The sequence below is a fragment of the Diadema setosum genome, chromosome 22 (assembly GCF_964275005.1).
Source record: "Diadema setosum chromosome 22, eeDiaSeto1, whole genome shotgun sequence".
NCBI classification, from domain to species: Eukaryota; Metazoa; Echinodermata; class Echinoidea; order Diadematoida; family Diadematidae; genus Diadema; species Diadema setosum.
This window is the reverse complement of record NC_092706.1, coordinates 12,911,894-12,938,477: the sequence shown is the minus strand read 5'-3', so window position 1 is coordinate 12,938,477 and position 26,584 is coordinate 12,911,894. Positions and strand designations below refer to the sequence as shown.

Below are 26,584 nucleotides of genomic sequence, written 5' to 3'. Positions count from 1 at the left end.
CGTCCAAGGAGGACGCTGATTAATAAGCTTAGTCCTCCTTTTGTTGTTTCACCGAGTCAAGATTATAGAATATTGTCACTCTATCATTTTGTTCCAAGTTGCTATATGTGTGTAGATCTCTGGTAGGGCCTGTAGGCTTCAGGCAGACAATAAAAATAGATAAAGAAACCCCCCTTTGATACAAGAAGGATTAATCCAAAATTCTTGGCCTTTTATTCAGACCACGCCTTTAGTACCACAGTCAAGCCCACATCTTTTACGAAACAAACCCGTTGGACAAACAGTCAGTGACTTCTTCACAAGACCTCATTCATTGAAGTGAAATTCCACTCCACAGTTGTTAAGAAGACTTTAGATGCAGTGTTGCAATCACTTTGGACCTAAATAGTTTACGTACTGGTTTTGTATGTTTCCAAGTAGCAGTTAAATAGGTCCTATGTTAGCAACAAGCACAGACACCTGAAAGTTAATCTAATGCTTCGTGAGCTAGAGTCCTATTGGTCTTGAACAAGTTTGATACTCTTCCCCTTCCCGTTTTGAAGGGACATGTAAAAAAAAAAATCCACAAAAAAAATTGTGTTATGTTATGTGCCACAAAACATGGCAATGATTACTTGTAGATAGGGGAAAGATTGTAAATGATTCTATGGAAAAAAACATAATTATTGTTGTTCATGTTGGGTTTTTTTTTCATAAATCAACGGGTAGTTAATTCGTTGCTCCCTTTTCAGCGTGGAGAAGGCCTACGATTATTCTGCTCAAAAATACATGTTAATTGAACCCAATGGAGATATAACGCCGAGATATAATCGGCAGAGCTTTATGAAATGAAGCAAACTAGAAGTTGGCAAAGTAATTCTTCTGAGTTTGTAGGTTCAATCACCTATAGGAAGAAGGACCAGCTCTAAATATAATGAGGAGTATAATGTTGCAATAGACATTACGATGCCTCTCATAAAGCTTGAAGAAAAGCAGCTAAAAATGCGGGTACTGAAATGACGTTATTACTAAATGGTTAGATTTTCGTTTAGTGTATACTATACGTCCCTATTATTGATGGATGAGAGAGAGCTGAACGTATTTACACATGAAGAGGGTAATTACAGCGGCAGAAAATAATGCAGATCTAGAGAAGAGTGTGTTTCAGGATATCGAAGACAGCAAGAGTGTTTCATATCAGGTCTGTGGTGTCGATTTACAGGAGAAAAGAACTATTGGGGCCTAAATATAGGCCTAAAGGGATAAGAACCAGTAGGAATATCATTATTGAGTGGAAAGTAATCGTGGAAATAGAAATGAGGGGGAGGAGCGCAATATCTACTTGGATTTCTTAAGAGGATGTTCAATGGCAAATGTTAGCAATGTCAACACGACACAAAACGTGAATTTTATCTGGAAACCTCAAATTTTTATCCCAGAACATTTCAAGTTCTGTATAATTTGTGCAGTCTCACCTGCACAGTTCAAGGAACTCTTAATGACCCACCTTAAAATCACACCTTCCCACACCCCTCCTCTTATCGTGCACACAAGTCATATTCCTCTTCGTGATAGGCTGCATTATATTATAGCCTTTTGAAGATTAAAAGAAGGAGAAGAAGAAGAAGAAGAAGAAGAAGAAGAAGAAGAAGAAGAAGAAAATTTTTATTGGAAAGGTATCGGCAGCAAGCACGCAATGTTGCCCTCTCTTGAGTGGTATCTCGTGCACGTGACTTTTGTTGTTTGCAGTGTTTACTTTCATGTTTCCTTCGTACATTTTTATGCATAATGCTATCGGATACGTACGTCCGTCCAAGGACATTGCGTGCGCGTCAGACATGGTGGGTATGTGTAACTACTGCAGGCAATACTGTAAGTATTCACGCGCGGGGAGAATGAAATTACGTACCTTTCATACGCGCGCGGTACAATACACAAGTCTGTCAACAAGCTATTCTTCGACAGCTCTCCCACAGAGCTACCAATCTGACGTACAAGTTGTACAATTTTCTAGGAAGCGCCAGATACCGTTCATCCTGTCATATAGCGCCCATGTCTGGGAAACAAAGGTAATTATGATATTTCTTCACACTCCTTTACAAACAACAGTGCGAGTCGTCTTCCTATCGCCGACAGTTGCGTTTTTATCGCACATTCCAACTGGCAGATTGACTCTGCCACCACCACTCTACCGAGAGCTTGCGAACGGGACGCTCCCGCGTTCTATGTGCGCCAGGTTTCCGTTTCATGGTAATGAGAGCCGCCCACTGGGGCTGGCTGGAGTCTCGCTAGCTAGCTAGCTTTTTACACCTACTTGACGTAGACTCTACCATATTATAGCTTGCTTTGAATCAGTCGTAAAACGCATTATGGATTCACTGTTACTGGTAGGCTTCCAGAGGTTACGCTTATGTTCCGTGCATGCTTTCCGTAAATCCCAGTGTAACGGAAAACGACTAAATTATACATGACTGATGGTGTTCTGCGCCAAACTGGCTGTGTCATGTTAATCCACTATCACAGTGCTGTATTGCACGCCATCCAACACTGCGGCGCCTTGGTTTGGATGCGGACATCCATCATTTCATGGCAATGTCATTAACTTTATTAGCGTGAGCATCTCAAGCGCTGGTACCGATAATTTGTGAAGAATTTGTGGCGTCGTGAACTGGTGTCAAAAATAGCATCATGTCTCGGGTGAACTCTGATGACATAGACTAGTGTGTTTGTGTGGGTGTGTGTGTATCAGAGCAGGCTGGCACTGCTGGCTGAAAAATATGTTCAGTGGCAGACAGTGTGTGTAGAGCTTACTTTATGTTGTGGTGGTTCTGCTAAAAACATGAAGGCTCAATTTCAGAGAGCGGACTCTTTATTAGTTTCAGTGCCTTTGGCCCTTGGGCGAGAATAGGGCAAAATGGTACATGCAAGAGTTCAGCCATCTATAACATGAAGAAATGCATATAGGCCCTATAGCAAATTGCAATGCTATACCAGAAGAATTATTTCCTGCAATAAAGAGGATTTTTTTTTCATTTTACAAATAAAATAGAAACAAAGAATTATAATGAATAGCAATGGTTCAAATAAAAAGAATGTTGTAATCAACACTCTGAAGTGCCAGTAGTCAAAGTTATGTGAAAGATACAGTACCAAACTACAGGAATGTAGTTTCTGGGTAGTTTTGTGTTGGTTATTATCTTCTTTAATATTCAATAAAACTGGAAAGAGGCATTTGAGATTTCTCTATCAAGTTAATCTAATTTTTCCTGCAGTCATAGAAAATTCACCCCACAGTATTATTGTGTTATTCATACGTATTGCTTCAGTTTCACTTTTTACAAAAATAAAGTACAAAATATCTAGATATTTACAGGCACTGGTAACTTTGCCATGTAGTTCACTTAGAGTGTAATAAGCCCACTTTTGGGTATGTTTGTAATTTGCAACCATTGGGAAAAAAGGACAAATTTTGAAAGTATTACAGATCGTGCATATTATATGTATCTCAGCTGAACCGTAGTAATATTTGACATGAAAGAATTGGGTTTCTGAAAATCCAAGAATTATTAAGAATTAGATGCAACACAACCCATTTTGCCATAGCAACAAATTGATATGAGCATGACTTCACCTGGCATAATTAGGTGATACGCTATCAGCGTATCACCTATTGTGATTGTCAAAATCTCTCTTTATTTTTTTTTATTCTTCTTTCTTTCTGGACAATTTTGTGTCGTCAATATCTCAACAATGACATTACGGAATGACATGAAATTTTCAGTCAACATGTCTCATAACAATATCTAGCCACAATAAGGTTTTCATGACAGTAACATATCTATGACGTCATTTAGGCGCCATTTTGTGATTTTCGGACCTTGTCACATGATCGATCATAACTTCATAACTAGATGTAATTTCTGCGTCATTTTCGGTGGACATAAAGTTCAGGTCACGCTCTATCTTACTTTTTAACGCTAGTTACCCAGGTCTTCATTACGCGCGCGTAAGAGCGCGTCAAAATTTTAAAAGGCTCAAAACGACTTCCCAATGGGAAATCTCGAAGTTTCAGACAATTTTAAGCGTTTCAAACATTTTCTCGCGTGCGCGTCCGTCCGCGCAATTTCGCGCGCAGAGGGCATAACCAACATGAAAATGCAATTTTTTTGACTGATTTGGATTCCTGATACTTTGAGTAACAATATCCACTGATTTCCGATCGATGTTGACCTATAACAAAGGAATGCGCTGGCGTCAAAGTTGAAATTTCGTGTGCGCGTCTATGTGGAAATATAGCGAAAAACATGTCTTTGTTTATTTCGCAATAGCTCTTTAAAAAGTCCGTTGACCCTATGTTTTTATTGCATATTACAAAAGCATATGAATTGGAAATAACGTTTCAAGTATCAATATTTCCCGAAATACATTATGACGTCATCATATCATCATCTGAAATAAAAAAAGTGGAATTAATTTTTTTGAGGTACTGTTTCTGACATTCATTTGCTCGTATCTCTGTTGTTTAAGCTCAATATTATCCCAAATTCACATATGTTGTACTTTTAACATTTGCCTTTCAAGTCCATGTCATGGTTTTGAAATTTGATGACGTTATCATACTTTAAATTGTGATTAAAGGTAAAGATGTAAAATCGGACAAGTTTACGTGTTATGTCTATGGGAAGTGATTTTTTTTTAAACCATCCATTGACTTGACAACGTTTAAGCAACTTTATCTCAGCTGATTTTGCTTCATTTCCTCTGAAATTTAAGTATGTTGTAGCTGAGACAATAAGCTGCAGTTATCATGCATTTTGTTCTTTGAAATCTTCTCATGAGGTTGACAGTTTTGCAGTTTAAAACTGAAAATGAGAATGGAATGTGGACGAATCGATTCCTGATTCATCTTTCACATACATAAGTTTACGTTCCTCATATTTTCTTGTCGAGACGTATGGCCGAGTGGTTAAAGGCGCCGTCTCAGAGACGTGAGGTTGCACTCGTGCAGGTTCGAACCCCACAAGATCACGAAACAAAATACCTAGCTATTTTACTTTTTTTTTCTTCAATGGTGTACGTTCGTATATAAACGCACCTATACACACACACACACACACACACACACACACAATATCCCTCTGTTTTGTGTTGGAGACCACATTGCTTCGACTGCTGCAGAATGTTGCATCCTGACTCTGTCAAATAGTATGTAATGACGACAACGGAGGTGTTGTACTTTGAGCAATTGTCTTTCAAGTCCATGTCATTGTTTTGTACTTTGATGACGTCATCACACTGAAAATTGTGATTAAAGGCAAGGTATCAAAATCAGCCGATTATAGGTTTTATGTCTGCGGGACGTATTTTTCCGAAATTGCCAGAAATGGCACAGCGACCTCAGTCGTTACAAGGCCGCATTTCCTTCTAGCAATGCAATACATGTTCACGCGGCCACAATTGTTGAGTGGGCATTGACTTTTTCCCCCTGTAATATCTATACATTTTTTTTCGGCCTTACCGTTTCCGTGGATGTCCCGTGGCCGAGTGGTTAGAGAAACCGTTTTGCATGCACGCTCAATATAACTTCAAGGTGCCTATATCACATTCTTTTCTTTGTCGATCACAGATGACCGACATCTGATGACCCCAGGCGTATCACCTAACTCGTCAGTGTGACGAGTTTCATGTCTCGTTGATTCTTGGAATTTCACAGATATCACACGAAAAAAAAAAAAAAAAAAAAAAAAAAATCTTAAACAGAGATCCTAGGATCTAGGGGGTGAAGTGGATGGTTGATTTGAAAATGACAGGAAACAACATGATGATGAATAGAGAAAAGATCAACCAGCAGTTATTTGTAAACAGGAACCACAGGAAACATTTTGCTTCCCAGAACGTACAGTATGTCCTATAGTTCAGGGGGTTATCATTATCAAATTGGATCCGAGACCTTTTGCCAAATCGGTTATTATACCTGCAGCATGTCAGTTGCTTTCCATAACTGAACTTCTTTTGATGATCCTTTCTGCTGATAATCGGTTTAAAGATCACAGCTCAAGATTCTTGGCAATACTTATGAGTTGAATCTATGTCATGAGCACTGTTTCTTTTTGTTCACCTCTAAACTTGATGTGCTGATCCTGAAAAAGAATTCTGCCATTTCTACGAGTCTGCCTGAAACTTTGGTGAGAAAATGCAAAAATTGTTTGAAAAATGAAATCAAATTGAGGTTGTGTCAGAGTCAGAAAGATTTGGCTGGCATCACATCTCAGGAGATATAAGTGTTTTCTGCTCATGCCTGGTCTGTGGTCACCGAACTAACCATGAGAATTTTCTCAAGATTGTGTTTGATACATTCTATCATTTTCATTGGTTGGCAGAATGAGAGGGAATGTCAAAAATACAAATTTGTATGGCATGTGTACTATAGATTGAATTCATGGACTGTCTTGCTCAAAAGTATGGCAGTCAAGATTTGATAAGACAGCTTTCTCTGTTAGTATGATGAAACAAAAGAAAACAAAAAGAAAACAGCACTGTTGTTACTGTGGTTTGTTTGCGTTTTTGCTTTAAAGTGTGGTATTGAGCCAGAATCCGTGTAGATGCTTAAAAGGGTGCAGGTTTGACTCGTAGAGATCAATTGTGGAGTTGGCGGATATATCAAAGTTTCAGGAAAATGAACCCACAATTACCACTCCAGTAGTGATCTACATGTAAGCTCTAAATCCCTTGTGGTCAATTCTGAACCAAATAAGCACCACAGTAGAACTGAAAGTTCTCCAAACCATCTGCATGTGAAATTTCAAGAGGCCATTTCAGTTTGTTTAGTCACAAAAAAAGATTGTGCACCATAGCTACATAAAATATTGAAAATTCAAGTATTGTGGTGTATCCTTCAGGATTTCTTTGAAATACAGTTGAACCTCTATTATCCGGCCTCCCTTTATCCGGATCTCTCTATTATCCGGACGCAATCTCGCCGTGATGTTTTGAATCTTTTTTTAATAATTAAGGGAGGAAAGGGGGATTCCCAACAAATACATTTCTTAATAATTATTTAGGTAAATCATCCCAAGAATTTATAAAAAAAAATGATTTCATTCTTGCAAACACGAACCTCTATTTTGGGGTCTGTTACTGCGTGTAACAATGAAAAGGTTGCAGTATACACATTACTACATGTGGTACTACAATGGGCTACATCAGTACATATGTATGTATAATTATGTAGACTCTACATGTATAAAGCATCGAGTCTCCCGTATCCGGCCAAATCCCTTATCCGGACGAGCCCCGGTCCCGACTTGTCCGGATACGAGAGGTTCAACTGTACTTGTATTTGTTAAGTGGTTTTAATTCTCTCCTGCAAAGTATTCCAGGCTGAACTTGGTTTGTTAAATTCATTTATCTGACTTTGTTTTGAGCAAGTCGAATGATTTTTGTTTTCTTTGAATTCAAGTTACATTGTATATAAAAAAAAAAAAAAAGTTTCTCCGTACTGCGTGTGTCATCAGAAAATGGCCTTGAAAGTTGCAACAGTTTTCAATTACTCAATGATTTAAATTTTACATGCCGTATTTGCAAACATGATGAATTATTGTGGATCTCTTCTATCTGACATTATTATGCAAACTGTAGTGAACATCGCATAACTTTTCTTTAACTCCATGGAGGGAATTTTAACTTATGGATGATACGGAAGAATGTGGTTTGTTGGCTTGTCTGATGGCATTGTCTATCTTTTGCACATTGCATGTACAAAATATGCACATACATTATGTACATGTATGTACGTGTAGTCTAATGTGGGCAAGGCAGGTGAGGTAAACAGGAATGTCATGTAGGCAAAGGAAGGAAAGACATGACACTTCACACCCCTGGACTAACTTCTTGTTCTTTAGTTCACTGTATAGCATTCCTTCGGACTGTAAGTAGCACAGTTTCAGCTGGTTAAGTCTTTCAGCCCCACCAACTTAAGTTACCACCAGCGTTATGCTCAAAAGAGGTTTCCATGGTACATGTAGTTGAAGAGTTAAGGTCACAATAGTCTATCATAGAAGTTAGTCCATATCGGTGAGTCAGCCGTGCAAGTGGGGACTAATAGAGATGTTTGTAACAGTCTTGGTAGCATATATGTTAATTGTTTCCTCCCTGGTAATGTACCATAATTGGATTGCCTGTTTCATGGAAGGACTTTGTTAGCAGGCCGAGGGGTCCACATTCTAGGCACTCTGGAGAGAGTTTGAACATCCCAACTTAATACTGACAAGAAGATGCCGATTCTTCTAAGAAGTGAAGGCATTCTAGTGGGTGTGTCACAATTTGTGCCTAGAGTCCAAATCTTAACACCTTTTACATTCACAGTAGTTCTCTTTTAAGTATGAATGCTATGAAGGTGAATTTACAGTTTTGCGGTGTATAGCTGTGTGTGACATATTAATGACTTCAGAGTAAAATTTGTGTATCATACTTTTAGATTTTAGAGACAAATGGTCAAGAATCAAGCAATCAGACTTGATTGTTATTTAGATTAAATGCCAGTATCAGAAGTAGTTTTAAAGTGTGTGCATGAAGTTACAGTACTTTTGCTGCATCATGCATTACTGATCAGATAAGTGTGTGTGTGTGTGTGTGTGTGTGTGTGTGTGTGTGTGTATGTTTAATGTATGCTGTATCAGAGGAGAATTATGCATGTTTGTATGCCACTCATATTTCAACTTTTCAACACATTATTTAATTGGTATTGTCACCCAATTTTTCTTGCAACTCATCACTCAGGAAACTGAACCACATTGGTCTCATTCTCAAACACTATTTAAAAAAATAAAGTATATTCATGTCAACCGCATGTTCAACAGACATGTCGTGTTTGTTCTCTATGTCCTGTTAAAAACCATGAGTGTGATGCTATTACTCATGTCTACTCATACACTTGTAGATGTGCAACAACAAACTTGTATTCATCGCTTGCGAAACAGAAAGCAGGCAGAAGTCATGCCCTGCGAGATCTGGACAGCTGGATGACTAATTGCTACCCCTTTAGAAAACTGAACCGTTTGCGTTTCGCTCCAAAGGAAATGTATCGTAATTCCTATCTACCGCTTTTTATCTCTTTTTCTCCGTGTTCATCACTCGATCTGTAGGCCATTAACCGCTGCATGCATGACCTGTATGGTCATTTTCTTTCCTTATTAGGAAATGCCACTTCCTGTTGTGTGGCGTTGCGCCAAACCAATTTTTTTTTTTCCCACACTGCCTTCTGATGGCCGCATTTTTGGCAAGAGGTGCGAATCTGCAGGTGGTAAAATAATCATGCATAATGCATGAGCTTCATTCATGCAGCATGCCATATTAGGAAGTCCCCCGCCCATATTTGCCAGTGGATGTGCTTCGTCCCCTGTCGTTGGTGAGTTGGTGGCTTTGCGGGGGATTTCTGGTGAAAGTAATGATGTCATTGCCCGTCAACAAGGATTTGCTGTTTACACGCGTAAATAAGAGATTGGCAAGCATTCCCCGTCTCATTAAAACATTAGTGTTTGGACATGAGGTGGTGGAAGTTGGCACTTTGAAGACATTTGCCCATCTTGTTGCACCTGTTTTCTGTAGCAGCCTGATAAATTCTATAAACCTACTCTTGGGACTTTTAACCACCACGAAGGAATTGATACTGGTAAGTATGAGATTTTAGTGTGTTTTGTAAAGTTTTATTCATTTTTCATTTATTTTTTTGTTTGTTTGTTTTAAAGCAAATAAATGTGCCAGAGATTTACCTGTATGTCAGTCAATTAGTGATGTGGGTGATATAGTCACAGATAGAGATACACAGTATTTGCTAGTACATGTGTACATGTACATGTATGTGTTCAGGCATTTTAATGGGAATGTCCTTTTATAACAATGCATTGCAGTACATAAAAGTTGTGATTTAGATACTAGAGGTTTTTTAGGGACCTGTGGACTTATGCCAGACTCATTCGATGTTGCTCATATTGTGCCAGTATGTGAATATATCTGTAGTTTATGGCCTGCTTGAATTTGTCTGTGCTGCATGACAAATGTTTATTACTATTAAAGTATTTAGTCTGTGAAGGAAATGAGCTGCAGTAGGTCCTGGCAGTGCTGGGTTATATCATGGAAGCTTTCTTTGCCAAATGTGGACGGAATGCCGCGATATTAACAAGTGCGATCCAGAGAGACTGAACAGCGAAAGGATTATTGTTGGAATCAAATCAGGAGAAATGTACAGTAGTTTCTCCGATAGTTCCATACCAAGAAGTGGCTCAACACTTAGTGAAATTAAACTTTGTTTTTGTTTGTTTTATTTTTACGGAAGTGAAAGTGAGGGAAGAGTTTTATGCAAGGATTTTATCTTTGAACTGTTTTGGGGTGTCGTCTTTGTTGTAGTCACAAGACGGACCTTGAACTTCTATGCAGTTCGATCAAGACTTTGGAAAAAAAGGCAGAAAGATTTTGTCTTTTGTCTGCCTATAAAGGACAAGTTGGCTAAGAATGTTATGAGTAATGTCAAGCTGTCACGCTTTCCAGTGTCAGTTGTGCAATAGCTCAAAGTGCTAACTTTATGCCAAGTCTCTTAGGGTTTTTTTTTTTCTTCTAATTTGGCATTTAAGTTGAACAGGATGGCATCAGGTAAGAATGTATAATTGTATGCAAGACCTTGTCACTATCTTTTTGTCTTTTTGCCATGAGATGTGAAAATACAACAAAAGTTATGCTGATGTTTCCTTACTTTTTCAAATTTACATGTCAATGACTATTACATGATGATGGCTCTTGATTTCATGTGTCCTATATTCTGAAGAAAAGAAGAAGAAATTTTTTGAACGAGGATGTCACAAGCCTTCCTAATACTGTGAGTCTTATTTGAATCATGCTTCCTCAGAAAGTCTGTAGATGACCGTGAGGCAGCCTCAAGGGTCTCCTCATTGAGCCCATGCCTTACAGTTGCTGTCTTGGAGACTTGTAAAATGGTGGATTTGCTGATTGTGGAAATGGAAACGTTTTGGCTGTTATGAAATGATGTTGAAAATCAGTCTATTTCTGCTTTTGAGTCTACATTTTAATGCCTGAGAAAGATAAAAAACTACAAAATCCTGATTTCTGACAAATGTTTATGACAGTCATACATTATATGGAAATATATATAGACCATGTAGCCTTCGTCCTTGTGTGAGTAAGATCATGACCAGGTAAATAGGATATGAGATGACATCGTAACTGACTAACGCAAACTGCACAATATAGAGAGGTCAATCAGAATGATAGAAAGCCAACGCTTCCGTTGCAGCCAGTTTAGAGTTGACTTTCTGACAAAGATAGATAAATATAGAGAGAGAGAGATACAACGAAAAAAGATAATGTGTAGATCTTTGAAGTGTCGGTCACTTAACTATTTTGAAGAGTATGTATGAGTTTGAGTTTTCTGGAGTCGGTGGATATTGACATCTGGCAGAAGCTATCTGCAGTGTGCAAGTGTGCAAAGCGTACGTATCTAAGACTACTTCTGTGACAGGTGGTGTTGGAATTGAATGTTTTTTTTTTGTTTTTTTTTTCAGTTTGATTACATTGGACTATTCAACAAAATTTGCATTATCATATGACATTCTACTCTTTACTTGAGAAATATTTGTTTCATTAAATCTATTACTTGTTCAAATGTTTGCCAGTAAATGTGGGTAGGTTCCACCATCCTCAAATATTGCTAATAACTTGTGGTCAGTAGCTGCATGTACATGCATGAATTTAAAAAAAAAAATGCTATATGCACATACTGTACACCCTTTCACATGTGAAGTGTGAGAGGAAAATATAAGTGCAGAATTGTGACTTTTATCTTCAGTGGTCATGTTATGCTGCAATCTTATCTCAATGCCATAAAACTGCAGCCATAAAAACTTAATTTTGTGCTCATTGACAAGTACTGAAACTATTCAAGTGTGTCGTTTCATCTCCTCACATGAAACTGGAGTCTTTTCTTCTCTAAAAAGCCAGCTACAAAGTTGGCTATATTTTTTATGTTTTTATTTTCTGTTAACTGTTAGGGGTGAAAGAGAAAAAAAAATTATATCAATGTAAATTTGTTCATACAGGCTGTATGCTTGTGATAAAAAGATATTTACATTGCAAATATTACCAGTCAGTGTCCGAAAGACTTTTCAACCGTGATCTTAATGGAATTTGTACCCTTGAAGAAGTCTTTTTCAGTCTGAAGAATTAGTTTGCTGATGAATATGTGATGACGTACACATTTCCTAAATATGCATGTATTTTTTTTTTAAACTTAGGGTTATAAAGGAGATTTTGCAAAAGAATAATAACTCTATGATTTAATCACAATCTTCAGCAATGTTCTCGATGAAAGATGTCCAACAAGAATATGTTTTTGTTCCCACTACTGATTTCATATTAAATATTCTTGTGCAACGTGGTTGTGGATCTGTCATTTTTCACTTATTATTCTCATCCTCTTTCTATCACTTTCGGAACGTATTTGATGAGTTTGTCATGAGACTAAAATAACTTCGGTTTCTTTGACATTTTTGATTCTTTGACCATCTCCTATTCATTCTTTTCCTCCTTTGTAATTCTTTCTGTTCACAGATCGCGTGCTAATCTGATTCATGGGAGTTACAACCTGATATAGGAAGGCGATTTCAGAGCACGTTTTAAGGACAAGAGTCAAAATGTCCAGCAACAAACTCCATTCAAAGGTAAAACTCGGTAGTTATATTTAATCATGATATTAAACATATCACACTGTTTGTGCATACCTTACTGTCATTACGGCTCTCTATGGTATCCCATGACACTGAGAGACAAATGTTTTGTCCCTTGTATCAGTTTTGATCGGATGTCAAGTACAAATGATACAATTTACAAATTTGAGCTGTTTCATCCCGAAGAGTGCACTTTTGTGTTTGGACAATTTCTGATGTGTTGGCTCGTTCTGCACATGTGTGAGACCGTGTGTCAACATGCAGGCAATCAATCATATTAACACTTGATATTTTTTCCAACTAGGAAACATCTATCTGTCTTACATATTGACAAAATCAATTTTCTTTACCCCCGTATGATCATATAATTGGTTTTCTTTTATAAGAATTAAGTTTACAGTGAAGTCTCCACTCTAAGGTGTTGATAACAGATTTCAGAATAAGGTGGCCAATAATGAATGAAATTGAATTGAGATGCAAGAGTGTAAAAAAAAAGAAGAAGAAAGATCAATTTATTTGTAAAAGATTTGATCGTTTGTAGCTCACTGGAAAGTGGATGCTAGTACCAAAACAACAAATGAACAGCAGTCCTGTTGATGATGATTTGAATTCTTGCTCGCTGTTTGAATATTAGAGTGTCTGTCCATCTGCATTGTGATGTTCAACATGAAAAGGAAAATGTTTTTGAAAGAAAGAAACACCAACATATTTCAGTGCATAGTAATTTCCATAAATACATTCTGGAATCAAATGGATGCAGAGGAATCAAAGCCGAAGAAAATATTTATGAAAGAGGTGAAATTGACCATGAATAATATGAAAATTTACCAAATGCATAGTGCTAATTTGTGATGCTAATAATGGATTGAAATGAAGCTCCAACAAGGTGTTGTACCAAAAAAAAAAAAAAAGTAAATCAGTGTTTGTGCATTGTTGTTGTTGTCTCTTTGTTTGACCAGGAGAAGAGCGACGCCAGCCTGGAGTCTCAGGTGGAGGAGTTGCTCAAGCCTCCCGAAAAGCTCCCCCTGACTTCCAGCCCCGTGGATGGAGAGCCAGAGACTCACCTCCCCCACTTCGGGGAGAAGGACTACCAAAGTAAGCTCCTCATCCTCCTGCTCAGTTTTCGTTTTTATAGTCACGTAAACGTCACATTATAATGAATTGTGACGTTTCAGTGCTCGAGTGCACTTCCGCTTCAGAGAGTACTGCAAAAGTGGAAAATTTGTTGTATGGAAATCTTTGCACCTTCCGCATGACGAGAAGCTAGCACTTCGATAAAAGCACGCGAATGGTTTTGCTTGTTTTATGGTTAAACTGTTTAATGTTTTGATTATAAAGAGTAAAAAATGTGAATTCATCTTACCCGGCAGAGCACAAAAAATTACTCAGACTGTGAAAATATCCGCTTTTATAGTAGTCTCCTAATTGTCATAGTATGAATCATGACATTTCAATGCCTCTCCAATTGCACTTTAGCTTTTATAGAGAGTACTGTAAAAGTGGAAATATTTGTGAAACATGAAGCTAACACAAAAATAAGTGTGCAGATTTTATGCTCATTGAATGTAACATTAGTAAATATAATAGTTGATTCCAAGGTATGTATATTGTAGAGGTATAAATGCTGTGTTTGTAATGTTCTTCTCTTTCACTACTCCTGTAGCATTGAGTGAATGTGCCATCATAATGCAGACCAGTTTCAACCTTTTGTGGAAGTACATGGTGTATAAAACCCCCAGCTGCCATGAAATTAGTTTGCTGTTTGAAGTATTTTCTCAGATGCTGTGACCATCTGTTGAATTAAAAGCATGCATCATTAAAGCCAAGGGATATTTCAGCCCTATTCGATCTCAGTTTATTTTGTTCATCTGCTCAAAGTTGTTCAAGTTCAAATGTCTATTATAGACTAACGATAACCCACATTGGCTTATATTTTGCCACAAAATTTTCATTTTTGTGTAACGTGTAATAAATGCAGTAATCCTGTGGGCACTGCGTCAACTTTTGAAGTTATTTTCCCAAAATTCACTTACTACTGAATTTACAAATGTATACAGTATCGGGATGTTGTGAGGTTTCTGCTGATTTTGTGTGATAGAGAAATATTCTAAAGATGTTGCTGGTGGTTCTGTGTGTAGCAGAGGAAATACTTTGACCGTGGATATGAAATTACAGTGCAGCGCTCAGTAACACTGATAAGTTATCACAGAATCAACTAGCTTAATTGATGTCAGCACCTATTCAAGAACACTTGTCAAGAGCCTAATGTCTTTCATACTTTGTTCACATGTAGATTTCATTGACAAGCTGATGAGTGATTAGTCTTTGTACCCCATACTTTTGTTGCTTTTTTCCCCCTTGCAGATTTCTGTAGAATCAATACATCTCATCTGACTCATGAAGAAAACATTTTGTGTTTTGATTTCCCGTTTAAAAAACCTAACAATAGTTACGTTCAGATGGCAGGCCCTAACCTCGAGGTTAGGAAACCTCGAGGTTTAGCTCTTGCCCCCTAACTACGACGTGTGTCCACACGACGAAACTTAACCTCGACATTACGAAACCTCGAGGTTAAGCCTCTGCCCCCCATAACTACGAGTGGGTCCCACTCGATGTTAAAACCACAAAACCCACACTGCTAACAAGGCGTCTATTTATTCTTTAGTCCAACCCTGTCGGACTCGCTTACAGGTACTCTTTTTCTCTGTCATGGTATGCAGAGATAGCACTGCACTGATGACTTTATGCCTTTATGAAGATATTCGTCGAAAACATTTTTTTAGCGTCGGAGAAGAATATAGAATACAGTAGCGAGTTCGACGTGTTCAGTTTCAGAGATCAAGCGCATGGGAAGAAAAGATGATGTTGTTGTGTCATGCGTCATAGGTTTTTCACGTGTAGTGTATTTGTGGTGTACGTTTGGGAGGTTGACCCGGAAGCAGAGGGAAATTGTGGGGGATGGAGTTTACGGCAAGGTCACTCTTAACTTTGAGTTTGTTGTTTTTTGTGTCCACACGGTGCTTAACTACGAGTGGGGACCCCCCGCGGCTCGTGGTTAGAGCGCTAACCATAAGATTTCTCGTGGCTCGAAACATCGAGCAAACCTCGAGGTTTGCTAACTATGAGTGCGTCTTCACGGTCCCTAACTACAAGCTCTAACCTCAAAGTTTCCTAACTTCGAGGTTAAGGGCTCCCGTCTGAACGTAACTGTTATCACCCGAGTGCAGTTTTCTATAATGGCTTCTCTTGAAGCCTTGAAACCTACATACCTAACCTGATACCCACACACATACTTAGCATTTTAATCGTAAAAGAAAACAAGACTTTGCCTTTATCTGTGTGTGGTCAACCCAATCCATGTAGGAGCAGCATTTGAATCTAGAAGTTTTGCCTTGGCCAAGGTTCGCATGCGACATGTACTTGGCGATAAGATTCCGCAGAGCTAATAGAGGAAAACAAAGTAATCCTGGATATTGAGTGGCACACATGTCTGAGATAAACATTAAGTGAACTTGTAGTCAACTGAGTGTCATGGAGCTTCAGAGATAAACAATTCAAACAATGTTGGGTGGGGATAGACAAAAACATCATCATTAGTGAGTGTTGGGGTCTGGATACTCTTACGGAAGATTTTTTTTAATTTTTTTATACCGATACCTCAATTTATGTCCAGGATCACGGTAAAGATTATATAGCATGAAGTCTTGATAATGTTAACCTAATGAGGGCAAGCAAATTTTGCTATATCAACACATTTTACATGAACACCTGTCCGAGTGTACTGGGGAACTACAATGTAGTCTCAGTGGGTTAAAGGCATTATTTACCATTTGCAGATGAAACAGAAACCCTGATTTAGTGCTTCAAAAAGGTTCTAAAATGTGAGTATAGGGATAGAAATAACCAATTTAAAAATTTGAATAAGTATAATCAATATTAAGTATTGTTAAATATAGTTATATAAAAAATGTGAACAATAGTTATAGTAAAAATGTTTCTAGACTAAACCGTCTACAGGTACAGTCTAATGAGAAAAATAATGACATCTCCTTTCAATTCTAGGCTTTATTGCGAAATTTTCACATGGTACGATGTTTTGTGATACAACTGACATACACATAGTATCAAATGTGATATCTTGAAAAGTTTTTAAATCACTGCCCCCAATGGTAATGGTACCTTTAATGTTTAGAAAAGTAAGAAGTGGATATGAAATGAACCTGAGTTTTTCCTCCAAAATCTAGGTCATCGGAGCGCAGAGTTCAAGGTTCAGCACCAGCTGGAGCCCCTTCCGCCAAAGTCAAAGAGCCATGGGAAACTCCTCGAACAGCCGCAGACGATCCGCACGTCGCACTCCAACAAGAGCTTCGCCGAGGCCACGGAGGAGCTAATTACGAGCATCGCAGAAGAGAGCGCAGCGGATGCAGTGGACGGTAAAGAGAGGAGTGTGCCAAAGGTGAGCATTGACCCAACAAACTGCACAAATATAAAAGCACGGGACTGTAGGGAATTTCATGTTTACAGGCTGTGCAGGACTTGACACTTACTTTTCTTTTTCTGTGGTGGACAGTTAAAGCCAGTAAAATCTTAAAATCTAAGATTTCGTCCCCAAAAACAAAATGTTGGGGCTCAAATTAAAAGGAAAGATTACAATCAATCAATTCTGAATCATAATTGCTTGATCAGGCCACCAAAAGAAAATCTTTTGGGAAGTTTTGTGGCTGGGCATCAATTTTTGGTGGCACTGGACCACCAGGCCACTGCTAATCTTGAGCCATTTTATGTCAGTTGCGACCTTTTTACATCTCAAGTTGCAATGAGAGAGGTTATCCATATATTCGCTCGGACTCTGTCATATGTGCTCATACAACAAAAGGAATTATATATTCAACATGCTAATATAAGTGATTGTCATTGTATTTTTATACTACGGTCCATGCTGGGTTCAGTTGTGCAGTTCATTGAACTGTGAAAGGTTGGGCTACAGCTTGAATGAATTATGTGGTAAAGGACTCTTTTGAGAATCATAACGTTACATTGTGGTTAGGTTTGCAGTCGTTGCCCGAGAAATAGAGGCGCCATGGATGGGAAAGGGTGTCGTGCTGGACTGAAATTAGATTACTAGTAGCTCTGTATTTTTTGGTGATGGATGTACTCATGAAAATTGTGGTTGGACATTAGCATAGAATAGTATTGGCTTCAGAGTTTTTATGATAAAGACGTCACAAAGACTTTGAGATGCTAGCCAAATTGAAATACGAAAATTATGAGAGTCAATTTGGATGTAGTAAGAAAAAAAAAAAGAAAGAATTGCTACAAGTGTTCCAAGAAGGAGGAGATAAGACTGTTAGCTGAGAGTTTCGGGTAAATCAAATGAATTATGTGAAGTTGAGAGAAAACAGAAAATATATGTGTGCACCTAGATACATTTTTGCCTTTGTGAATTCTTCAGTTTGGTTTGGATGTGGGATGTGACATTGGAGTCCAAGGAAAGACATGGTTGGAGATAAAATCCACTGTGCATCTCAACTCTCTCTGATAATCCCTCTTGGTTGCCATGGTTACCATGGGTTGTTGCCCTGATGGGTTGCCATGTTGGTTTTTCTCACAGAGAGTAAAAACCTGTATTGCAGATATTATCTTGTGGCTATGTTTCTTGAAATTTATGACGCTAATTGCACAATGTTCTGATGTTTTCCATTCTTTGACTTTGTATAGCAAGCCATAATTCAGATGATAGATATTTTCATGTGTTCATATTTCCATATCAATTTGTTTTGGTTGTTTTGTTTTTGTTTTGGTTGTTTTCAGTGTGTTTGTGTATGTGTTAACTGTTTGTGTGTGTGTGTTTTCAAACTTAAATGAGATTTTTGAATGATTCACTTCTCGGTTTTCAAAGAGATCGCGGCGTCTCATTAGGCAGGGCAGACGATATGCACGGATGGTACTGTATACTGTGGAAGCATGGGCCATGTTTGGAATGTTCAAATGATGCATGACCTTCTACGATCTGTTGTTTTCTCACAATTTCATGAAACATTGATGGTTAAGTTCTGCCATTTTGGGCAGAAGAAAAGAATTTTGCATGGTTCAAGTTTTCATACTTGCACAGAGCACAGCATTAGGCGTACACTACCGTAAATGCATTGGAGTGTCACTGAGACAGGGAGTTGCCAATTTGGGAGAAGGATCCTAGTTTTGTTTTGCCAATTTGAGATAAATGCAAGGCTGTATTGCACTATTATTAAGATATTCTCTGCACATTTGATTGCATGTTTGAATGAACTTGTAGCTTTTGTTTTTTGTTTAGTGATATTTTATGTGAATGTCAAATTTTAAACCAAATTCAGTAATTGAAAGACATCTATCCATAATGTGGTATACTGCATCATATGTTTACCAAGTTTATGCCCATAAAAATTTGTTCATTAAATAGTAGAAAAAAATGGGATAATGCTATCAGACAAACCATTTATATTTTTTCATTGAATTTTGGAGAGTATAAAAAAAAACATGGAAAATAATTCGAGATTCAATTCTATATCATTGAAGTTAAATGAACGATTTCTTGAAAATTAACAGTGATGTCACAAGACATTCGTTACTCAGAAGCTGCACATGTATGTAAGCAATCGCAATTGTGCTGGTAATAAATTGTATACAGTTGCATTGACAGGAAAAAAATGTGTGGTGGGCATGGAAAGTAAATAGCAATAACATACGTTTCTATCTTCAGGATCAGCCTACATCAAGATCATAAATAATACTTACATGTTTTCCATATCTTGTGTACTGTGAGTGTGTGTGCCCATGGGATTTTAAGGGCACGAGTTTATGAAGGCATGGGACTATTAAAGCCACTATGATAAATTCTATGTTTACAGCATGATTGAAATTGGATTTGCTGCATGATGCATTTTCCGCTACATTCCCCTTTTCTTTTTTAGATTGCCAATATTTATCCTCAAAGAAATATTTTGAGGGCTAGAAGCAAAGGCTACTTGAATTTTTTTATGTAGATACTGTTTTGAAATTAGCAAAATACTAAATATTTGAATTACTTCCCAACGATCCCACCTGTAAGACATACACATAGTTGTCAGTGTAAGCTGAACATGATTTTTGAAGATGAAGGAGGTTTGTGAACATCAAGTCAATATTCTACAAACAGAGTTAAAGTACCATTAAGCTGTTGAGGACGAGCCCCCGAGTATACTCGGGCAAGTGTTTATGAGAAATGAGTGTTGTAGCAAACTCAGCCCGTCCTCAACGGGTTAAGTTACAATATCACTGTACTTGAATGCAGATTGATTTATGTGCCGCATGTGCTTGTGAAAAGTTGTTTTCTTCTATGCAACCAAAGTGTGATGACGTAATGAAAGAGATAAGAATTCTCTTCCATGATGAAGTAAAAGTTGGTTGCATGGATACACCACCTTGACTGAATTGGATGCATTGAACACAACTAAAGCAGTTTGCTGTGCATCATGCAGAGAGATGTGACTGAGAAAAGGAGAATAAATTAATAGAGTCATTACCATCAGACAGGGAGTGTCAGAATGTTTCTAGAATAGGCAGCAGCATTCTTTCCATAGCCCATTTCAGTTGAGGCATTTAGTTTTTTTGTTTAAGCAGGTGGTGTGCTGTAGTTCTGGCCATGATTCAAATAAAGAGGGAAGGGGGTAGAGCTTGTAAATTTGAATTTCAAGTGACTTAAATGGGACCTCCAGATGATTTTCAGACTTTTATATTTGAACAACTATAAATTAGTTAAACTAAGTACAGAATTTCAGAATGTATAGTGATTGGGATGGTGAGTGAGAATGTTTTCAAAATATATAACAAATTGCAATGAACAAGGATGATGACATGGCAGCCTCACCATAAAAATGCATGAGTTGAGGCTCAAGGAAGCAGAACAAAAGAAAGCATGCATAGATTCTTCACAGGTGAACTTGTTGAGCAAGCGGTATTGTAATGGAATTACACTGCTACATTTCTGAAATATGTGAGGCTCTGATGTCATCAACACTGTTCAGTGTAATTTGTTTAAGATTTCCAGTTTATTGGTTTCTCTGCTCAAGGACCACGATAAATTCCATGAATCTATACATGGAGCTGTCGATTTTATGTACTACATGATGTGAAATTATGAAAATTGTCTGGAATACCCCTTTAAATTTGCTTATGTAACAAGCCTGGAATGTAAAAGCAGCGGGAGGAGTTAAGAGAAGGAGTGGAATCTCCGTGCAATTTGTGCAAATTTATGCGAGCGCTACTAAGTGCTGTCTTTTGTTTGAGCAATTTATCAACACCTGTGATGGAGCGCATAACATTTCTCCAGCATGTTGCATGGGTACTCTGTACAAGGGAGAGGTTCTTGTTTCTTCTTCTTCAACACCACCTTAGAGCTCTGTAAGACAGTCTCCTGGCCCATGGACAGACACCAATGGTGTCTTTTCACTTAAGTGTCTGACTGGAAGGACGCTCCGTTGACCTGCTCACTAAATTTTGTCGCTCTCGCGTCTCTCTGTAGTTCACCATCGGGGAGGAGGAAGGTGGGGAAACCAGTGCCAACCGATCCGACAGCATCCTGGAAGACAAGGGCGGAGACGTCGAAGCAGGGTCAAAGACCAAAGACAGGTAAGGGGTCACTACCATGGCACCAGCTTTTATCAGTGAGCAATAGTCGTGCCCAATTGTCATTATAAACAGTAGCAGAAAACAAAAACTGAAGGATAGTGCCTAGACCTTGTATATTTCTTTCAAGGTCTTCAGACAAAATTCTGAATTAATTTGACTTTTGTGTGGATTTTGTGTGTGTGTGTGAGTGTTTGCATGCAGCACTTTTCATTGTTGTACACTGCGTATGTCAGTAGCATTTTAGCCATTGGTCAAATTCTACGATACCAGTATTTAATCACCTGAATTGAAAACGGCATCAGAAAACTAAATGGCTTTGGAAAATGTGCAGATCTTAGGTTCTTCCGGTTCTAAGAAAATGCTGGTAGGGCCTTCAAATTCATCCTTGAGCTTTGAGTCTCTCCATGTACTGATCAACATTTTGAGCAGTTATTTGTGTTCTTCAGATGTTAAGACCATCAAATTTGATACCATGTCTCTTAGATTTGCTGGGCTTGGCCATTTTTTTTTTTTAATGCAAGCTGAGCTATTCATAGCAGAGCAATGTTTGTGCATTACATTGGCCCACATTTGATGGGGTGTTACATATAACATGCAGGGTGCTTTTTAACACCACCTTCTCGACTTTGGCCAACAGTTTGTTAACATTGGGGAGCAGCAATGAAAATTGCTGCTTGATTGTTGCCAAATTTAACTGCAAGTCATATTTAGCGATATGATTTTTACTATGTAGATCCATGCTCCACCTTTGGAACCAACAATGTCTGTAACTGTATTGAAATCCTGGAAGAGCATAAACAATATATGAGTTTTTATGTATAAACAAATCCTACCTTAAAGAAGAAAGGTTTTGAATGCTGTGTTACTGTAGTAATGTAAATAAAGGGGGGTTTAATGAATTTGTACAGATGTACGTGTATGATATTGCACTGTGTATGTTTGAATGTCCCATCTTACAAATGTATTAAGTTGCTTTTGCTTAACATGTCAGCGACATGGTCTTTTATCAGATACACTAAAAAGTAATGACTTATAATGTTACTATTTTTGTATCTACTGATTAATCATATTTGTTTTAACTTCCGCCCCTTCCCCTGGTCTGAATCCCATGAACACCCCCACCACCACCATCTTAGATAAACTGCAGAGTTATGACTTCAAATGTTACTATTTTTGTATCTATGACTAATCATATCTGTTTTAAGTTCTGCCCCTTCCCCTACCTATCCCCACCCCTGGTCTGAATCCCATGAACACCCCCACCACCACCATCTTAGATAACTGCAGAGTTATACGTAGGACTTCAAATGTTACTATTTTTGTATCTATGACAAATCATATTTGTTTTAACTTCTGCCCCTTCCCCTACCTATCCCCACCCCAGGTCTGAATCCCATAAACACCCCGACCACCACCATCTTAGATAAACTGCAGAGTTATGACTTTAAATGTTACTATTTTTGTATCTTTTGATTTATCATATTTGTTTTTAAACTTCTGCCACCCCCCCCCCCCCCCAGGTCTGGATCCCATAAACACCGCCACCACCACCACCATCACCACCACCACAGTAAGAACAAGCGCTCGATGACCTCTGACCCCACCGAGCGGCTCCGGCAGGGCAGCGATGTCAACCTCAAGATGCAGGACATCTCTATCCGCATCGGAGGCGACTCGGATGAGGAGGAGGAGATGAATCCTGCCATCCGTGAGACCATGGCAGGTGAGGAAGAGGAGAGATTGATAGATAGATAGATAGATAGATAGATAGATAGATAGATAGATAGATTGATGGATAGATAGATAAATGAATCTGTGCATGTTGCGTTTATGTCAGTTAATGTTTTTTGCATGCTGCTAAATTTGTGAACAGCACCTGACTTGCAAAATTCACGACAATGAAACCTCATGAAATATATGACATATACAGTAGAGATATTTATCTCATTTTACGTTGTATGCTAACGCTGCATATGACTGCAATTTTGTCTGCACTCTCAATACGCTGACAGGGGGTCAACGGAGTTGAAAAATCAGCACATCCCAACCCAACTTGCGTATTCATATTCAAAGCAACCAATATCAAACATTCAACATGTTCCTATGATTTTCAGCTGGTAGTCACGCACATGTTCCAAACTATACCCCGCATTTGAAGAAAATGTGTCGTTTTGCTTCCATTGACAGTCCATCGCCTAGGAGACATGTCGGGCGGAGGGCGCCACCACCACTCATCACACAGGCACAGTGTGAGCTCCTTTGTCCACGTAAGGGGGCGGGGCAGCTCCTCGGCTGGCCAGATGGAGAAGAAGAAAAATAAGAAGGAATACGACCATCGCCCCCATGAGGTGAGCTGCCTTCCCAATTGAACCAGATACTGTATACGCCGAATATTTCGTGAGGTTTTTATTTTCGCAAATTTCGCGAGTCTGGTGCTATTCGCGAAATTAAAGACACACGAAAATATAGACTGTGATCCCAATGTGACCGTGACGTACGCGTGTACTCTTCTCAGTTTAGTTCAGGACTCCACGATCGCGAATTTAACCACTCGCGAAATTGTCGGGAATTCCCGATTCGCAAAAATTTAGACTCGCGAAATATATGGCGTATACAGTAACTATATAATGACCCTCTCGCAAAACAAACCAGCCAACAAACACACAAAATAAAGACAAAGAGTTGGCAAATACACTCGGTAAAGTCTGACACTTTATCTCAAATCCACTTTTTTTTTTCTTTAAAGGGATGATATAGTATTGATGGAGATGAAAATTGGGCTTTAACTTTGCTTCGTTTTTCATGGATGTTTGCTTGAAAAGTGCTCAAAAACTTTTGCTCGAATACTGGATGTGACTGCAGGTCTTTGTGGAGCTGGACGAGTTGTACAAGGAGGAGGGACATGAGATGGAATGGAAGGAGAAAGCTCGCTGGATCAAGTACGAGGAGGACGTCGAGGAGGGGGCCCAGAGGTGGGGCAAGCCCCACATCGCCTCCCTCTCCTTCCACAGCCTGGTGGAACTCAGACAGTACCTGGAGCATGGTGAGGAGAAAAGATATGATGATGATGATGGTGATTGTGATAGTGATGATGATGATGGTGGTGATGGTGAGGATGATGAGGGTGATGATGATGGTGGTAATGGTGATGATGTGGTGAGGGCGGCGGTGGTGGTGGTGATGATGATACCATGGTGCATGTTGACAGAGCTGATGATGACAATGGTGGTGATGATGATGATAGTGATAATGATGATAATGATGATGATGATTTTGATTGTGATGATAATACAGTGAACTCCCAGTATAGTGAAGTTCTTGATGGTGGTGGTGGTGATAATGATGGTGGTGGTGATAATGACGATGATGATTGTATTCTTGATTGTTCTGGCCGATGATATTGATGTCTGTCACAGAACATCAGCAAAGAGACTATAAACAGCAAAGTCTTCTATATTTGCTTTGCTGGCCGGTGTTCTAAAAGTTTTCACTTCTGATCCTCAGCTACTGCCATCTTTGACTTGGAGGAGTCAAACCTTTCGAACATTTTCCACCGCGTCGTCGACAACATGATCATCGCTGACCAGATTCGGGAGGAGCACCGCGGTGACATCATGAGGGCACTTCTCCTCAAGCACAAGTAAGACATTGACCCATGCAGTGAATGCATGTGTGAGGATAGTGGGGTGGGAGGGCTGTACGCCTTAATCCCACATGTGCAAAATAATGTTGGGAAGTGTGGAAATTGATGACAAATGGAAATCAAATAGTGCTTGCCTGGAATTACTATGTAGTGGCACATTCATAATGACTTGCTCAAATGAATTGCTTGAAGTGACTCTCTGTCATGTCCTGCAGAAAATCACATTTATTTATTCTGTTTCAACCAGGTAAAACATTCAGTCATGTAGACTTTCAAGAGTGGCCAAATTCACAAAATACATTTCATGTCATATTTTTGTATGTACTAGATTGCGTTGTGCATGTCACTGTGAAATGTTCACGGGTGTGTACAATTCCTGGGATCTGCATTTAGGCAAATTATGAGTAAATCTCACCTGCATTGTATATTCATGATACTTTGTAGTCACATGAACCAACATATTCACAATAAAGCTGAGTGAAGTGCAGTGCACAAAGAGCATATTATATCCATAATCAAGTCATTTTATTCTGCAGCATTCATATATATACGTGAAGGAGTTATTGAACAAATGAAGAGTTTGTTTGCAAAAACCAATAAGTCCATATTTGCCAAATGGAGATATTTGTGATTAAAGGTCAAGAAAAATAAAGAGAATAATAAGAAAATGTTTGCTTCTTTTGACCATAACTTCAAAAATGTACCTTTATATGTAGTGACCAATATATGATTTAAAAGGTATTATTTTGTACTTTATGACAGAGACCGTACTTCAAAATCTTCAAAAATGGACTTATCGGTTTTTGCGAACAAACTCTTCAAATATTTAATGTGTTTGTGGTGTATATCTTATTTATCCTTCACAGTACTGTAAACTCTAAAAGCATTGACCATTCTAGGATGACAAGATGATTAAGTCATCATTAGGATCATAAAAGACAGGACAAAATGTAAAGATTTTTTTTTTTTTTTTTTATCTATGTTTATATGAAAAGTACATTCCACATATTCAGGCTTGTATGATTGTGCTGGTGTGAGATAAATTTGAACTAAACTTTTTGACATGTTGCACATGGGCCCGAAGAAAATTCATCCCATGCAAATTAAAGGTTCATGTCATTTTTGTTCTTGCAAATTAGCTCATGAATGTATTATCATAATGTGAGTGCCCTTGCCACTTTACATAATCACACTTTGTCCCAGAGAATAGACCCTTGATCTTTTGAAATGCCGCTTATGTGCACAATACGATAAAGCTTCATATTAGAGCATTGAAGCTGCAAACTGCCCTGGAAACAAAAGCAGCGGGCACCCCAATTTTCTATTTAGCATAGGCACCTCAGATGCTTGTCATTCAAATTGAGCTTATTCATATAGAGTGCCAATTCTCCTTTTCGCTTGCTATTAGTGTGGCAATTTTTTTTTTTTTTTCATCCATGTTACCTCGTCACAGTTCACAACATAGAAATTATGATAAAGGGAACCTCTGAATATATCATGTGCGAATATTTGCAAATGTGTGATGCATTGCTTGAGTATTGAAATGATCAGCTTAAATATGCACACACCTATTTTTAGCTCACCT

At 38.4% G+C, this 26,584-nt stretch overlaps 1 protein-coding gene across 1 annotated transcript in view; it reads left to right on the top strand.

The window, feature by feature from the left end:
* Window positions 1-1,932: 1,932 nt before the first annotated feature.
* Window positions 1,933-26,584, top strand: part of LOC140245146 (band 3 anion transport protein-like) — a 42,450-nt gene continuing 17,798 nt past the window's right edge. Inside the window, exons 1-9 of the mRNA XM_072324745.1 lie at window positions 1,933-2,048; window positions 12,598-12,707; window positions 13,673-13,808; window positions 16,958-17,169; window positions 21,250-21,356; window positions 22,877-23,079; window positions 23,544-23,704; window positions 24,219-24,399; window positions 24,861-24,996. Of these exons, the coding sequence (XP_072180846.1) occupies window positions 12,681-12,707; window positions 13,673-13,808; window positions 16,958-17,169; window positions 21,250-21,356; window positions 22,877-23,079; window positions 23,544-23,704; window positions 24,219-24,399; window positions 24,861-24,996 (1,163 nt within the window). The 5' untranslated portion in view covers window positions 1,933-2,048; window positions 12,598-12,680. The remainder of the gene's footprint in view (window positions 2,049-12,597; window positions 12,708-13,672; window positions 13,809-16,957; window positions 17,170-21,249; window positions 21,357-22,876; window positions 23,080-23,543; window positions 23,705-24,218; window positions 24,400-24,860; window positions 24,997-26,584) is intronic.